Source organism: Aythya fuligula, chromosome 2, assembly GCF_009819795.1.
Source record: "Aythya fuligula isolate bAytFul2 chromosome 2, bAytFul2.pri, whole genome shotgun sequence".
In the NCBI taxonomy this organism is placed as follows: Eukaryota; Metazoa; Chordata; class Aves; order Anseriformes; family Anatidae; genus Aythya; species Aythya fuligula.
In genome coordinates this window covers 29,991,191-30,009,782 of record NC_045560.1, presented here as the reverse complement: position 1 = coordinate 30,009,782, position 18,592 = coordinate 29,991,191, and the positions used below count along the sequence as shown (strand labels likewise).

At 37.0% G+C, this 18,592-nt stretch overlaps 1 protein-coding gene across 1 annotated transcript in view; it reads left to right on the top strand.

The window, feature by feature from the left end:
- Positions 1 to 18,592, top strand: part of ETV1 (ETS variant transcription factor 1) — a 66,709-nt gene that overhangs the window by 8,865 nt on the left and 39,252 nt on the right. Inside the window, 1 exon segment of the mRNA XM_032182098.1 lies at positions 4,582 to 4,635. Coding sequence (XP_032037989.1) covers positions 4,582 to 4,635 — 54 coding nt within the window.

Sequence of the window (18,592 nt, the reverse complement as noted above, 5' to 3'; positions counted from 1 at the left end):
GCTCCTTGTTTTTCTGGAAAGTTGCTGTTTTTTAACAGGAACACCTTTCCCTGGAGTGTAGTTTTGCTTTTGGAAGCAGTTTGTAATTGGGAGAAGGAAGAGTTAAATTTAAACCCTTTATAGCTCGCTTTAACTTTTCATTTATTAAATACGTTCCTCAGCAGGTCTGCGCTACATCTTGAGACAAAGCAGTGAAATCAGTGTGTTTATGCCTAAAGTTCAAGTTTACTTTGCTGTAGCTTTCTGGAAGGGTGTGACATGAAAAGCTTGTGGTTGGGGCCACATGGTTCATGCTGGACTGTGTTTTTGTGAATGGAGGCAGAACTCCAGTTTCTGACTGCTTGTCTTGAGGAATTGCTTCAGAGATCAGCTGTCTCATTCACTGGCAGAAAGAATGACTCATACATCTTCTGCCTTGTTTGGCTCCAGGTCATTGTTACAGTGGATAGAGCTGGTTTTAATTAAATATTAACTCCTCTTGTCCTGGATGCTTGTTAATAGAGACTTTTTATTTTTGTTTACTTTCAGGGAAAGCAAGCTAACAGGCTCTGGGTTAAAACTTTTTTTTTTTTCCTTTTTTTGAATTGCTTTCCCCTTGCAAAATGTGCTGTCAGTTCAGCTTTTTAAAGGTTTTTAAAGCTCTGAAACTACAAACAAGTATTATGTATTTTTGTGCTGTAAATGTTTGCTTTTGGCAAACTGTTTTTAACTGAGTAGGTAGTAAAACTGTAAAATCTAAACTGATAATGTCCTTGAGATCATCATTAACATCTTTGTGCACTTCCCAAATCCTCTTGAGATGGTATAGCTATAATCAGAGGAAAAAGAAAACTTTTGGTAATAATCTAGACAGAACTGGATAGTTTGTGCTGCAGATATTGTCTACTTCAGGAGTCTGAGACTTGATGGCTATGAATGCAGAATGAACTGAAGTAGCTGCTTCTGCTATTAGCAGTAAAAGCCACGTGCTTAATATCCTTCAAAACCTTTTATTAGGCTTTTGGTATATACTTCCCTTCTCAACCCCCATAATTAAGTAGGTCAGGGAAATAGTCTCACTCAGTAGATGATTATTTCAGGTATCTTTTTCAGTTTTCCTCTGAAAGGCAAAGTAGAAAAAGAAAAAAAAAAAAAAAACAAAACAAAAAAAAAAAACATAAGTTTTGTGATCTATGCATTAGTCCTGTATTGAGTATGTTAACAGAAGGCCAATGAAGATTTTATGGCCAGCCTTGCTGAATTGCAATATTTATGAATAAAAGAAAAGAGGAAATGAATGACATACGTCTATAAATGTGCAGACTGTTGCAACACTGCAAGTTATGTTTTCCTTTCAGACATTCAGGTTAAAGTGTCTTTACCTGTCTTTTAATTTGCTGCAAAGGCTGCTGTAGTTATCCAAACTCAAGGTATAAAAGCACTCTTTCCTTTGAGTAATGGGATGATGTATCCAAACCATTTGCCTTCTCACAGCAAGATGCTGTCGGAAAAAGGCTATGTATTGGGTTGACGGTCACTTGCCATTTATGCAATATAATCATGTGTAAGTTGCAATTCTGCTAACTTAAACAAACAAACAAACAAACAAAAAAATTAAATGAAGGAATAATTTACTTTCTCATCTCCAAAAGTTAGTGGGTCCTTTTAATTTCTTTTTATAAGCTTTTGTGCTTATTTGTAAGGTACTGATGCTATTAAAAATAGATTCCAGTAGGAAAAGTATGTTCCTGGGTTGAACATTTTGGATGTTATTCTTTGTTTTGTTTATATTTGGCCAGGGTTTTAAACACTTCCTAGCTTGCTGTATTCCTTGTCCTACGGAGACTTTTAAGGCTATGTCAGTATTGTGTTTAAAATACATTTTGACAGCACAGTCTCCACCTGTTCTACCGTACTGATGTACCTTGATTTCTATTAAATATGTCTTCATGAAATTTGGAGATCCATGAACGAAGTGTATTTTTCTTGTTTACTCCAGAGCACATCAGGGTAATGCCGGTGTCTCTGGCATAAGTAATAAACTGGTTTTGTGTGAAGATTCAACCAGATGTATTTTATTTTTTCTTACTCTTTCACTGGGAAAAAAACAGACTTCATTTCCTAACATAGTAAGTACCAGATTTACTTGAAGTAAGTCACATTAAACTGCTAAAGCCAGAATAAGCACCGGTGAAGCAGCCCGACGCACAGAATATGATCTAGAAACTTATATGAGATTGCTGTTCTAGTTCTATAATCACTAAATGTAGCCTTCTGATTTCAACAGGAGGGATTTTTTTGTTTTGTTTTCTTTAGCCTTTTTCAAATATCCCAGCTTCACCAATTAACATATATATATATGCTCATATGTGTATAAAAAAAACATTAGAGTCATACTAACCTCCTTGCTGCATTCGAAAATGATAGCTGGCTTAAGAACAATGTGTGGGATATGTCTTCTGTAAACACGAATATTACTTGATAGAATTGCTTTAAACTCCGAATGTTTAGAGTACAAACCTTTCAAAAACAATCAGGAATGTATAAAAACATAGTAATTGATTTTAAAGTAGAAAACCTTGTTTTCATAATTGGATTCTTCAGTGGCAGTCAAATAGTTGGCATTTTTATTAGGAAAATGCCTAACATTTGAATGTAGCAAATTACATCAAATGTCAGAAATTACGGAGTGTTAATATATGGACTCATGTTGTATACCTGAGTTCATTTCTGATAGGAGTCCTGTGGTTTCTCTGGAGGAAAGAGAAATTTAAAAACATCAAAAAAATTAAAACATCAAAGTCCTGGGAGTATTTGGTTTGGTAAATGAATGTTTTATACAGATTCAAACTTTGAGGAGCTAACATCCTCAGAGACACTGGCTTCTAAGTCTCTGTAATGTTTTTTGAAAACAAACAAACAAACAAACAAACCACAACACAACAATAGTTATGTGTTGTTTTTTTTTCAGAGTAATGTTAATTACCCTTCATGTACCTTACTCTCACTTCCTTTAAAATCTGTGTTTGCAGAGTTCCCAAGGTCATTTGTTCTTAAGAGGTATTTTCTGCAGTTAAGACACTGGAACATTTGTTTTTAAAAATGAGAGCAAATAATTTTTTGGTATGATGAGCCTGATTCTGAGCTCTTTACCCAGGAAAAAACCTTCCAGATAAGTCATTAGAAATATTTCCTGAGTAAGGAGTGGAGATCTGGTCCACAAAGAGTACTGTAGTGCACATTCAATAGAATTGTGAGTAATTATAATTAAATCTATATTTGTAATTCAAATATATTCTGCTAAACTAGTATCAATTGTACATATATGAGAGAGAAGATATGTGTCTTAAACTAGAAAGTGTTCTGAAGGGCATTAAAGTTATATTTTATCATTTACTGTATTTCATGTTTTGGTAGTCACTGTTTCAATAAATGATTATATAACCAGTATTTGCCTCTTGAATTTTGTTGGGTAACTGGATCATGGCAGATGCTAACTTTTAATTAAGATCATATGAAATTATTTGCTTGTCTTTAGACAAGAACCGTGTAAATGAAAATATTTTCAAACATATTTTATGAAGCTTTGCTGTGACGATTGTAGTTAGCATGTGTTGAGCAAAAGATGACAAAGTTCAGACATGGTAAGATGAATCTCCCGTAGGATGTAGCCAGGACCAGTCATGCTCTGAGGATGCCGTTTCTTAGAGTAATGTTCTGCCGGTATTCAGATGTACTCACCTGTAACATACGTACAGTAGTATTTCAGCTTAAATGGTTTCAAATGAGTTTTCAAGACAGTATGGCTAATGTCCTAGGTACACAGTGAAAAGGAACTGTGGTACCACAGAAGCAAAATTATGTTATCAGCAGGCCAGGATTGTATTTTGTAGCTCACATTTCTGATGAAAGTTTAAAAGCAAAGATGATCTTGCAGAAGATGAATGTATGTTAATAATGATTCTTGTTTAAATAAATAAACATATATATGTATATATTTTTATGTCTGAAATGTTGTTGTTGAACCAGCAAAATTCTGTGGTCTAGTGAAATAGCTGTTTTTGAGTATTTAAAATAATAACAAAAAGAACCCTACTGTGTTGGCTGACTGCCACAAAAAACTGGAATTGTTTTGAAGTATGCCGAAGATGCGGTGGCTTGGGGTTAAAGATGCATAGGTGTTAAGCGCTAAGATTTGGTGTTACTCAGACTTCCTGTGTAAATGTTTTGCAAATGAGCACTGCTGGTTTTCAGCAGTGGTATGGCAGGTGCAGACCCTGGTGCAGGCGGTGAGGCAGGGCGGGTGCCAGGAGCAGCCTTCACATCCTCCTGCCCCAATCGCTCTGTGCCGGGGCTGCTCAGGGCTGCCGCTGCACCACACGGCTTCATCCAGCGTTTGTCCGCTTTGCCTGATTTCATGCCCAACAGTGACAGAAATGAAAACCCTAGTTTTAACCTGGCAGCGCTTCAAATTAAGCACAAGAGTCTTTATTTATGCTTTAGATGGCTTCTTTTAATTCTTTCCTTTTTTTTTTTTTTTTTTTTTTTTTGTTTGTTTGTTTGTTGTTGTTTTTTTGTTTGTTTTTGTTTTCCTTTCTTCAGCTCAGGTACCTGACAATGACGAGCAGTTTGTGCCAGACTATCAGGCTGAAAGTTGTAAGTATAGTATGAATCATCGCTTTCGTACTTGTATATTTATATTTGGCTCTTGTTATTTATTGTGTCATCTGTAATCATGTGATGGTGCCTTTTGCTGTGGCAGTGACATCAGTGCAAGGAATAGATAAAGCAAGCGGCGATTATCAAGAAAGAGCCCAAAATGGCTCTTTGGTCTGAAGGTATAACCTTTAGAGGGGGCCAGCAAGTGTCATTTCCAACCCCAGGGAAGCAAGGGAAAAGTCCTGCCTAGAGGCAGAGGGGCTTTCTCTGTCCCTAGGGTATGAGGAGGTGGACGTTGGCCCAAGTCAGATGTTAGGGACGTAGGAGACAACTATACCGGGCAGAAATTGGCTGCTTGATAGGTTTGTGTACCAATACATAAATGCCTGCACATAATCAAGTACAGACACTGCTGGAGCATTTTTAAGTAATTCTAGCATGGTGGCATTTTGCTTTGAAGTAAGCAAAAAAGCAGGAGTTGTATTAAGTTGGATGCTTTGTGTTGTTTGCTATTTTACTAACATGTCCCCAGAGTTATTTTGTTAACCTGTGTCCCTCAAATCTTGCCCATACCTGCTAAACTGCTACTATTCTGGTAAGCAGAATACTGTACGTTGCTGGTCTGTGGTTTTAGGTGGTTTCAAGGGCATTTCAAAGATACGGCATGAGAGATGCTGTGTGACCAAGTCACAGGCTTCTTGCAGCTTCTTCACGCATCTTTCTTACTCACGGCAAGTCTTCTCTCCATCATCAGGTCTCTTCTAAACAGTGTCTGCTGATTGCAGCAGAGCGCATGGTAGCTTTTCCGTTTTGCTAAATAACTTAAATAATTTATCCTATCAGAGTGAATTACTGCAGTTCACTAAACCAGATAGCTGTTAAAGACAGTCATGTACTGATATGTTGGGATTAAAGTTTGAGAGATCAGAAAAAAATGCATTACAATAGTCTTTAACCCCTAAAAAACAAGTTCAGAATTGTTAAGTTTTGGTATAGGTCTTGTAGAGGATTTTTCCAGTTATTTAGAAACAGTTTTAACAATATATGGAGCATATGTGACAGCATTTCATGGAGAAAAAGAAAAAAAAAAATGTCTTCCCCGGAATGCTGATAGTATACCTAGTTTTTGTTTTTCCCTACAAGTTCCTCTATATATACCAACCAGCAAGCACAGTCACTTTTAGAGTTACCCTTTGTAACATTTTTTTTTTCCCACCTCAGCCTTCACAGATTTTATTTTATTTTTTAATATAATATGAAAGCTGAAACTGTTCTATACATTGAAAATTAAATACTTTATCCTACATATGGAGCTGTGTCCAAATGTAGTCATGTATGCATACATCCTTTGTGTAAGAGTACAAAGTACAGTTAGGGCTTCTATTAGCCCACAATTATTGTTACACAACAAGTCAATGATTCTTGGAAAACAATTTGTGAACTGTGAATGAAAAGCCCCATTGAAGCTTGTCACTGCTTTTGGTGATAAAGAAATTCTCCTAATATAGCTATTTCATTAATGCTGTTGTATTTCAAAGTTCCTTAGCCCACAGCTTACACAGTATTATCAAAGGGAACATTTATTTCTTCATTTCAGTTGCTTTCTTTATCTTAAGTAAAGGTCAGGAGAGCTTCCTGGAGAGTTACCCTGGCAAAGGTTACGGAGTTTCAGACATACACTTGTATATAATGTATGTAGCTGAGGGCTCTGCAAAACAGGAATGGAGATGAACATAACCAAAGCCATGGGGAAATTACTGTTGCAAAAGTGCCGCGGTTGTGACTGTTTTCTCTAGGATCCAAACCTGCCTTCAAACTGTATTATAATTACTTACTATATATAATCTGTAAGTCTGAGCAGCGTTAACCCTGTTACTGGCAAGAATCTGGCAGAAGCACTTGGCTTTTCTTTCTCTTCCTCCCTCTCTTTCTCCCTCTCTTTCTCTTTCGGGAGAGGATGGGTAAGTTTTCATTGCAAAAAATGACCTTTGTAGGTTCAGTACTGATACACTCATTTAGGCCCTAAATGGTGAAGGACACAAGTATTAAACCATTGAAGGTCGTAGTCATTTTCTGGTGCAGATGCAAGCAAACCATACATTTTTGGTGCACTTTTCTTCTCCGGCCTCATTTAAATTTTCTGAAAAAATCTCATTTATGGTGCCATGTACAGATAAAGGAGATGGGTTAATGTGATTTGCAGAATATGTAAAGAAAAGTAGGTGCTCCTCTGAAACAGCTACAGCTCAGGTATAATCTTAGTTACATTTTACTTCTAGTTTAATTCCTTGAAAAATGGGCTTTAAAACTGAGGTAGGTCTTAAATTGAAACTTGCAACATTTGAAAGAAATTGTAAGAAACGATGTAACAGTGGCAGTTCTGGGAAACTCTGGTTAAAACCTTGCCTAGTTAGAACCAGGGTAGTCAAATCTGGAAGCAAAGATGTGGAAGGCAGCAGAATAGGTGATACTGCCAAGAACATGTGCTGTGTCCTGGCACTGAGCAGGATTAAATGCCCCTTAAAGTGCCATGGGTTTTTCATTTCTTTTCTGTAATAATGATTTGAACTAGTGAAACTGCATTTGTATTAGTAACTAAGGGAAACATTTAGTTTAGATTAGATATACAGTCCACTTTATCCACTTAGGGATTTAACTTCAAAGCTAACTTGGGACCATGAATATTTCAATTATGAGTTGCTATTAAGCTTCAATCAGTTTTTAAAAAGCAAACATAATATATGTATTTATAGTTAGGTGTGGGCTCTAGATACTACGAGTGAGATCAACAGTTAGCATAACTTCATGTCATATTATTGACGTTGCTGGAATTATATATATCCTAACAACTAAGGATCTAGCTAGTTAAGCTTCCCCTTAATGCTTTAAACTTCATTTTGCCTCTTTAAAGCTGAATTTATTTTGTTATTCCAGTGTGCCTTTTGGGAAAAGTTTCTTCCTCCTAGAGAAATCTTAGACATGTCTACACTTATAAACCTTTTTTTTTTTTTTTTTCAGTGTCCAAAGCCCTGTCTTGTCCATCTTGTATTACTTTTTTATTATACTTCTTTTTTTAACCTTGAATACATACTACAAAGAACAGTTTTTTAGTTTAGCTCAGAGTGAGAAGAATGAAGAGTAGATAACAACCAGTCTGTTCTGCTGAAATTTGAAAAACAAATCACCATTTAGTTTCTCTTAACCTTCTGCTTTCTGCAGTAACTGAACTTTTTAAGTTGTGTGTGAGAAAAATGCATCACAAGATGTTTTCATCTTGCAATTACGCAGGAAAAATTATGGAAATTGCATATTAAATAGTGTAATTTTCTTACTCTTTCATGTCTATTCTTTAAAGATATACAAATTCCACAAAAAAGAGCAAGGAATCATTCTGTACTAAGCAGGGTGGTTTTGCCCCTCTCTTGAATCTGTTTCTGTACTTCATGCAGCAGCCGACCTGTTTGCTATGTTTTAAGCTACCAACAAATGTCTCTTCTTCCAGCAATTATGTGAAAAGTGGCATAAAGCAAAAATGCAAAGACTGTTTCACCAAGAAAAACAGCTTTTTGATATTTTTTTTTAACGACTATAGGATACATTTTTTCTGAATTCTTAGTTAAAAGCTGTTTTTCTGGCCTTATAAGGTCTCTATTTACATGTCAAGAAGGATAACCTGTGTTAACTTCCTCAGATAAGGTTTCCTATTGTTGCCAGTCCATTTTCATATACTGAGGAGGAGCCAGATCTTGAACTGGCTGTAATCAGTGGCAAGGTTTTCAGATACCATAGAACAGCAAGGACTTTCCAATCTGGGAGTAAAAATGAATAAATTTTTCAGTTTGCTCGAAGTTAATAGCTGTTGAGGTGAAGATTGCTTGCTCCTATTGTTTGGATGGTTTTGGATGGAGGAAGTAGGTAGGATTTGCTGATGTCTAAAGGATTTAGTTGGCAGAGAAAACTTAGTATTGTCAACAGTGCACTGATTTGTAATTTGACCTTGGTGCTATTGGTTATAAACGGGGATTACCCTGCACCAAACCAGATTGCCTGTTGTCTTAATAGCATAATCATGTTTTGCTATTTTAAAATAATTTGTATTTACATTGGTCTGTTCTTCTAGAGTTCTTTTTTTTTTTTTTTTTCTTTTTTCCTCCTTCTTCTTCTGCCCTAAAACATTGGTTACTATTTAAAATTCTGGATAAAATCTTGCTTTCACTATTTATTATTGAATTTATGCTCATGAAGATTTGTGCTGTGCTTCGTGTTCTTGACCGGTGTCCTTCCTGCTCTTTCCTTTTGTGCCTGTATCATTTCCCTGGCCATCACAGTATTAACTTAACACTGCCAAGGGGTAAGTGTTAATGTTAGACCACATCTGTTGACAGTAAATGGGAAGGGCTGGCTGTAAAATCCCTGCTCCTCCATGTCTGATTAAACTTTAAGATAGGAATAATACTTTTTAGCAGCGACTTTGTTGCTGATCTTTCAAGACCCTTATTCTTTCTCTCTCTTTCTCTCTCTCTTTTTCTTTTTTTTTTTTTCTTTTCTCCAGGTTTAGCAAAAGAGCTCTTTCAATGTAGATGCCAGGAGCCTTAAATTATTCAGGGATGTGCTTTTTAGATGCTCTAGCTTGCAATCTTTAAAAGCCTGTTAAAGAGAGATTCTTTACAAAGGCTTCAGGTAGCTGTATTCTTCTGTCATTTTAACTAATGGCTAAGGATATTCCAAATGCAGTTTAAATGAGGAAAAGCTTTAATATTTATTTACATGTTTGCAGCATATAAGATCATGCACAGCTTTTTGCACCATCAGGAGAAAAATGTTCTGTTTGTTTTATTTTCTTTCTCTTTCTGTGACTTAAGTTTCAAAAGTGAATTTTACAACCTGAAGAGCATTTCCTATTTGCCTTAGTATAACAAGAGCTGGTTTGAACAGTTTGTGGAGCTTAATTTTCACTTATTTTTACATATTTTGGAGAAGAAATATGCTAATAAAATGAAATAGAAAATACCAGAATAATGTAAGTTCTGATGGACCTAACAAAGTTAAAAGGAGATCTGTTTACTGGGTTTGGTTTTGTTTGTGCTGTAGAATAGTTTAATTTTGCAGCTTCTAGAAAAAAACATAGTGGACTGAAAAAATGTCAGCATTTTTAACATGATGATTCAGTGCATAGGCAGCTGGTAGTCATATCTTGGTAGTGCACAGTGTCCTAGAAATCGCAGTTGGTAGTATTTTGGTTTTCTGTGTGGCAAGTTGCACACACCCAGTGTGCTTTTAGTTTTCTTTTTTTAATTTTTATTTTCTTTTTTTCATTTCTGTTGTTGGTGTATTTTTCTTTAGAGACTACGTGGCTGGAATTACATTTTCTTTAAGTGTATTTCTGCAAGAATGGTACTGCAGGTGACAGTCTGACAAATATCCTACAGGGTGGTGCTAGTTCTTGATACTCAGCTATTCCCTGTTAGGGCTTTCTGCTGCAGCCGTGCTTTGTTTCTTGCCACTCAACTTTAAAACTACTTCCTTTCATAGGTCAGACATTGTCAAATACAGATACATTTATTTATTTGTTTTAGAGTATGCCCAACTAACAGATTCTTCTTAAACGGCTGTGAGAGTCAGAGCTCTGTAAGTTTGCCCTTAGCTTTGCGTGACCTTGGGCATGTTGCTTAACGTCTTTGTTTCTTGGTTTGAAGTAGGTGCAGAAATGCATGTATCACTCTGCTGTGAGGTATACAGCTTTCTTAATGATCACTTATCTAGAGATCTCAAAAGCATTTTACAAAGAGTCCAATGCAATTGCTGTTGTAAGAGCTGGAGAGGTCAGACTGAGGAGTCGATGCTGACCACCTATCTCCCTTCAAGGTTCCCTTAGATAGCCTTGCTTCTTTCATTGTGTTCCTGAGCACTTGTTTCCTTTGTTTAAAGCAGGACTGAAACTTTTATCAACTCTTTGCTTGCTTGCTTTCTTTTTCCTTTTCTTTCTTTCTTTCTTTCTTTCTTTCTTTCTTTCTTTCTTTCTTTCTTTCTTTCTTTCTTTCTTTCCTTAATCAAAATATGTTTGGAATTGGTGTCTTTCAGAGAACTTTGTGGGCTCGTTTTGTGGTTTGTTGCTGGGCATTAGTTTATGCTAAGATGAATTATTTTTCCTACTCCTTCCTCTAGAGGATTTTTGGAAATATTTAATTCTACTGGAGTTGTGACCTGTTCTATCTTGCAAGATTTAATTCTTGGAAAAGTTTTACCAAGAGGCAACTGGTGGATTCTAAGGCCTTTAATTTGTGACCTTAATGGCAGGGAAAAAATGTTGATTTGCCTTGATTTTAAAAATTAGTTTCTGTTTATATGATTTTCTGACTGTATTTTGGTGCTACATTTTCACCTTTGAAAGAAGAAGGATTTAGGTTCTCCTGAATTGTAGCAGTGGCACTGGGTCACAAATTGTGCAAGTACCTGCGGTGGCAATAGCTCTGTGAAACAAATGACAGGGCATCGTTGAGCACGTGGCTTTTTCTTTCTCAAACTTTTAAAGTTGAAGCCGTTCCTTTCAGAGTGCTCCACATGCCGTGATGGGAATTTTATTGCTAATTGTGAGGTACCCCTGGGCGTCCCAGTTGTGACAATGCAACCATAGATGTGGTTTAACGTAGATGTGGTTTAACAGCACAGGGCCAGGCTGTGAAACCCGTGGTTTCCAGCACTGATGTACGGAGGATCCTAAGCAACTGGATGGCGCTGTTGTTGTGGGACTTTTGTCACCCTGTCCTCCCCTGGCCTTCCACCCGCCCGTCCTTGTTAGACCAAGCTGACTTGGTGCTCTTTCCTCAGAGCCCCATCCTCATTTGCTGTTTTATTGCAGATTAAAGGCTTGGGTTGCATGTGGAGTTTATCAGCTAATGAATAAACTTCAGTCATCCTGTCCTGTGATAAATCTGTCTCGTAGATCAAAGATGAAGCATGTAGACCTTTTTTCTTTCAAATGGTAATTTCTTAAGGCTGTCAGATCACTTCCTGAGGTCTGTTTACATAAAAACAAAAAGCATTAAACACATTTTATTCAAAATGTTGGATTTTTAGTTTTGAAAAAAACTTTCATTTCCTCTCTGAGGAAGCTTCCCCTCCTCCCATCCTCATAAGGACTCTGTGAAGATCCCATCTGTGGAAATACAGGCAAGCCTCACGCTGTAACTTGTAGTCACGGCAGTATTTTCTTAACACAACAGTTATTTCTGTTTTAAAACAGATAGTTGTTTAGTTAATTTCATCAGGAGCATGTATATGTATTAGAGCATCTGTTCAGCTCCAGTTGTATTAAACAAAGTATGCAGATTTTTTTTTCTACTGTATTTTCACAGAGAAATCAAAACCAAACAAGGCAGACTGAAGGGTCTCTGTGATTGTTTGATACAAAATCATTATTCTCTTTAAACTGATTTCCATGCAGTATTTTTGCAAAAAGTGTTTTGTATTCCAAGAACAGCCTAAATAATGATTTGAAAATCCACGAGTTCTGGAATGGTGTAAAATAAAGAGGCAGTCTGCAAGCTGAGTCTGCTTCAGTTTATTTTGTGTTTCCATAGGTAAAACATATTTACAGGCTGTATCGTTTTTGTGTCTTTTTTTTTTTTTTTTTTTTTCCTACTGCTTGCTGCATCAGCAACAGAAGACAGAAGTCAGGCTCTCCTACAGACTGCCGTGAAGTTTTCAAAGGGTGTAGAAGGAAAAAAAGGCAGGAGAGAGTGACAGTCCTCAAAACATCCATTAAGTGTTGGACAGTTAGTGATACATTCATGGCATGCAATACCGATTTTGGTAGCCTCAGTGAGCATACAGGAAAATATGCCCCTTGCTTGAGGTTCTCTATCCTTTTGTTGTGGTCACTTTTGTTGTGCACTTCAGTGCTGGGAAGTAATTTGGGTGGAACTTTTTATAAGCTGTTAAATATGCATAAATTATGATATTTGTTAGACTAGCTACTCAGTGTACTAAGTAGGCAAGTTAAGCTTTTCAGGTTTTAGAAATGGTCAATGCTTTTTCCAGAAATAAACCCAAACTAGTCTAACCTTGTAAATGGAAAACTGATTCCTTTTTAAAGGCATCTGCTCTAGTCTTTTGCCTAAGAAGTTTTCTTTTCCTTTTACTTATTCCTCTTGATCTCCGTGTCTTTGACACATTACTCTTACCCATTTCTGGATTACAGTTGGACCTTGATTTGAGGTGAAAAGAGAAGTGAACTGTCTTGGTGAAGGATATCTTTTTTCTTATGTATCTATTTTTTCTGTAAACTGAGGATTATGCATGTTAGAAAAGAGTGAATGATTAGCAACTTTATTTCTGGTTCCCTTTTTTTCCTGTGACTGTTTATGAACTTATTCAGCAAATGTGGTTGCCAGTAAGTTAATGTAGTGAAATATTTTTTAGCAAATTTACTGCCAAGTCCTGCAGTCTCTGAATAGGAAGGTTACTGACTGGCCAGGTTGTTGTCTTTAAATTTATATGTTATGAGTCATCATCAAGGACATTCAAAAATTACATGTGCAAAAAACAATTCCCAGTCTTACTAATTTGATCCTCTTTGCTCAAATATTGTTTTCTTTTCTGCTTCTAATGTATATCTGAAAAAGATAACCCCTTTTTTCATACTCTAATGTCTTCTTGCTGAAACTGAGTGCAATATTTTCTTATTAACCCATCCGTAAAGCAAAGTTCACATAACTAAAGTACTAACATAAATGGAGATATAAGGAACTTCAAAACAGTGCCACTATTTAGAAAAGTACAGAAGTTTTAAGTATTTGAGAGTAGCATTTGTGAGCCAGATTTGTACAAGTGCGCATTTTCAAAGTGTACTTGTATGTTCAGTATATAGGAAATGTACACGCCATGTAGTTTTCAGTCTTACTGGTTGCATTCATGTGTAAAATAATCACACAACATCAGGAATGATGAGGTTCAGAAAATATGTGTAATGTATGTAATGGTTCTGTGTATTCCATTGTGAGCCCCCTCTACAGAAAGGATGCTTAAAGTGGCAGAAGCCTTTAAACGTCTGTGCTGAAAATCAGAGCCTGGTTGCAGGTGGTCAAAATTCCACCAGCTTCAAAAAGAGCACTTTTCTAAGAGTCTTTAAATATCAGGCTACTTATTTAAGTCCTGACTTTTTGTTCCCAGACGTAACCACTTTTGACAATGGCTTCTTTGTTCCCCTGTTGAATCAGTGATAAAAACTTGTGAGCTGAGTATTATTGTTGACTCATTTCAGTGGCCTGCACCTTTTACAGTGGAGAATGCAGGGTTTTGCAGTGTTTTTTGTAGTTGGTAGTAGACTAAGGATTTAGATTTCAGCCTCACTTTTTAACAGATTTAGGTTAAGATTGTTAGAGTTGCTTTACTGGTGAGTATTCTTGAAAATTTAGCATGGAAGTATGAAAGACACATACATCTGGGATGGTGACAGTCTCATTCTTCCAACAAAGTAAACAAAAATCCCATTAGCTAGCCTGCGTTAGCGTGTACTTGTTTTATGAATGTATGCATGTTCTTACTGTAAAAGTCAGAAACAAATTAAAAATCATTTGCTGGAAATGCAGTTTTCTTCCTTTTGATGCCTGTCTTTGAGATTTGCTAAAATAAAAACAAATTGTAAAGAATATTTTAAATTAGTTGTTTAATTTATGCTAGAGAGGTAACTGTGTAGTCCATTATTTATTGGCTTCTCTTGCTTTCACATACTCTTCAGTAGCTAACTGACAGACAGGCATGATTATCCTTAAGGGTAATCTATTATTATGATGTTCATTTATTATGAGGATATTCCTATTTTACAGGGAAGCAAATTAACACACTGATTATGAGCCTCTGAAGGTAGGCTCCGAAGACTGAGATACTTAAAACTAGAAGAAATCTTCTAACACCAAAAGATGTTTTGGTTACAAACAAATAATGGCAGAACCAGATATTAAATCCAGCTTCTTTCACTTCTTGTTCAGCTGCAGGTACAAGATCAGTTGCCTTCTCACATGTAGGTGGTTATTAGCTCTTTGTATGAATATGTGTGAAAACATACAAACAAAACAAAACAAAGCAAAACCAAAACCCAAACTAGGTTGATGTGACTTGAAATTCCGTATAAGAGGGAGATAAATCAGAATCAGTTCCTGTTTGTTTTTTGCTGTCAACATGCTTTCCTAAATTTCTAGATTTCATGCCTTTAAAACAGAACATACATGCACAAAAAAAGTTTATTTTACAGATGAGTGTTATATCTGCCAAATATATTTGTTAGAATTTCCAAAGTTTTCTTCATTGTATTTCTGTCTGTGCATCCTATTAAAATCCAGACCTGAAACCCCCACATTGCTAATTTACCTGAAGTCAAAATTGCGTGTGTATAAAACGCTGGGATATTATCTCACTTGGATATTTTAGTAATGGCAGTTTTGTAGTACTTAGCCATTACCTCTTGCAATTTAAATTAAATTTTGGAAATTGCTGCAAATGGAACTCCTGTCCTCAGAAAAGCACACAGACCCTGATTTAGTGGCCAGCTTTCTTTTCTTCCCATTTAACTCTATTGATAATTCCCAGGTAGGAATACAATTTAAGTTTTCTCCCAGGCTTGATTTTACATTAAGACTTTCAAGGAGGTTTTGCCTCCCCTTACACCCTGCCTGGGAGCCTTTGGAGCCACATACCTTGTAAGTAACTGTAGGAACAAATGCTCCTGATCTCCTCCCAGGACTGTAACACCACAAGCTAATGCACATGAAGAACAAGCCTTTCTCTCTGGGGTCCTGGATGCTGCCAGATCCGGTATAGGGGGATTACAAATTCTTCAGATTTTTTTCCCTCGTGATCATGTTATGCTATCCATGGGTTTTAGATCCCAGTTGGTTTAATTTTTATGAGGTTACTGCTTCCTCCTTAAGAGAGCCCTAAGCCTCTGTTTGTTTTGGGGGCAGGGGAGTGGGGAGATCTCTTCCTCCTGCCTCACCTTTTCTCCTCAAACACTAAAGCAAGACAGTTTGCTCCTCCTATATTAATCCTCCCTTTCTCCCTCCTACCAATATTCTGCAAATTTCCTTACCTTATTCGTAGAGTTACCGAGTGTCTGTGGTATTTATCAGCAAGTTAAACTTTTGCCCTGGAGGTCCAGGTGTGGGGCCTCTACCCCTATGGCAGCACTTTCCCCTGGGCTGCCTGCGTGGCAGGCCTCATGAAGTCAGACAGGTAAATGTCTGGAAGAAAAGGAGAGCATTGCATGAAGGGGACGTAAATCAGTATAAAGCAGTGCCCATGACAGCATTTCTGTGAGATTGCCGATTTCGGAGGCTAAGAAACTGTGTCAGTGACTGCAGCTCCCAATGAATAAAAATACCTTCTGGACAATTCTTAACTAGAAGCTGAAATCTTTTGGGGGTGGATGAGGAGAGGGGGTCAGCTAGGCAAAATTGTGTCAAATTAGTTCTTTGCTTGGAGGTAGAGTATAGGCAGTTTTATAATCCCATGGGGCAGTCCAGCCTGCTAGCAGCTGCCTAAATAAAGTGTTAGTTTAGTCCAAAAGTGTTTACCAGCAGCCTGTTGAAAAGTTTGCCTTGTAATTGTTCTTTGGGTCTGGGGAGTAGGTTAACTTGTATTGATATATTCTGAAACCTTTCCCCTTCCCCTTTCTCTAGCCAGGTGGGAAGGGTTGGCTTTTTATTTTTTTGATACACAGAACATAGTTGCAACTTCAATTTTCAACCGGCATGGACCTCTTAAATGAGAAGCCAAGTGGCTACAAATATCCAAATTATCTCAGTGGTGCCTTCAGCACTGCCAGCATCAGAAAGCTGCAGGGGTACCCTCAGTAACACTAATGAATATTTCAAAAATTGCAACTGTGCAGACAAGCAAACAAGGGATAGGTATCTTTTTATTAAAATGGGGACTAAACCATTTATTAAATTATATGGGTATAACCTCTGATATTGTATCCCGACTCCACACAGAGGGTGGAGTCCACCTTCAGCCTCTCAATAAGGCTTCATCCACGGCAGCAGTGTGTGTAGGGTGTGTGTGTGTGGGGGGGGGTCCTAGGTTAGTTGCCCAGAAATAGCTAAACTGGCACCAATTTTTAGAGTCCTAGCACAGAAGCTTTAGGAAAGCATGTTTCAGTTAAAGAATGACGTTTATTTCCAGTTCTGAAGAAGTGTCTAGAAGAATTTATTTGCTGAAAAGAGGCAGGAACATCATTTTTAGGAGTCACGCAAACTATACTGTAGGGAAGTGGCAATCATCTGCTCTATAATTGTAATTTTGCTGGTCCACTTTTTTACCATGTACAAATGCCCTACGGTAAACCTGCTGTATTGGATACTTATGCAACCTTACCACAATTTCGACATGCTGTAGGTACAATGAACCCCTCTGTTCTCTAAATAAACCTTCTTTTTGGTTTTATTGTTATTCTCAAATGCTTTATTAATATATATCTTAATATATCTTAAATGCCAGATTATAGTAAAGATGGAATAATTATGGTTGATATATAGAATTAACATAATCTAGAGATGAGCAGGTAATTCAATTAGTTTAAAATTGATTTTCATCAATACTTGTTTTTTGTCTTTTAGTCCTTAATATGTAATGCTTTGTGGTTTGCATAAAAAAAAAAAGAAAAAATCAAAACAAAAGAAAACCCCTCCCCCTACTCCTAAGCAAGAGAAATTTATTATAGCAAACAATCCTTGTTAATGCAGGGGCATTACTGCCGACTTTAAGGTTCAGAATTATCCAGTATTAGTTGTAGGAAAATATGCTGTTATTTTCCATCTTGAAACTCTGCAGTACTACTCTACTGCTTTCAGTGCAGTTCATCTTTACCTGCTTACTGCTTTTTCCTATTTCAAATTCAGAATCAGTATTTTTTTTCTTCTTATAGCATGTTATCTGAGAACAGTCCATGGGGATTTTGCAAGCAAAATCCCCCAATTTTGGACTGTCTCTTATTCTTCAACCCCCCATCCTTCTCCACCCCCTGATGATTTTAAAGACTATACTATTTTGTAGCATTCTGGCAATGCAGTATTCAAGTAGACTGTTAATTGACATGCACAGTATTGTATGCTTTAGGCTGGAAGAGAAAATAAGCAATTTGCTTCATTTGCAGAGTGAGTTCTAACTGTTATTAAAGTGCATTTGTAGTTGCATATTTTCCAGTAAAGGTGACAGATTACTTCAAAGCTGGTATTTGCTTTTTGTTAAACAAGGCTTCTCAAATAGATCCATCTTGGCCCACGTATTCTATTCTTGCCAGTTGGCTTTGAAAGCTGGTGCTTGGGCTCATCGTTCAGAACTAGCTTCCAAAAAAATGAGATCCCATGCTGTTTCTATCTATTGAGCTGGTAGGGGCTGGAAGGACCTGATCTGAAGCCAAGGCAAAGACCTGAATTGATGGAATCATATCTAATAGGTTTGCCAAGTACTGCCCAGTCATGAAGTTCTACTTCTGGGAAGGAGCACCAAGGTGAGGCATGGCAGAACATTCACAGTGATGCCATGCACAGATTTCCTTAGAAATTTGACTTAGAGCCAGGACCCTTACATACGAAAGGACCTAGCTAGAGGAATTATTAACCTTAATTTTTGTTCTGCATGCCTCTTCCCCATATTCTTTATAGTTGCATATATATATGTAAGAATAAAAACCTTACTGCCTTTTATTACAGTATTATATGTATTTTGACTGTACATATTGTATTGTTGCAGAGGCATTCATACACATTCACTGTGTTTACTTCCAATTGATTCCTCTTTGCACGCACACAAATGCCCAAACACTGATTCAAGCTCTGATCCAGGTGGATGAACCCCACCCATGCAGTAGGACTAGATGGAGGCCAGTTGTCTTTAGGGACAAATTCTCTGTCTTCAGTAAGTTCTGATTTGGTATGTGTAACTATAAGATGGGCAG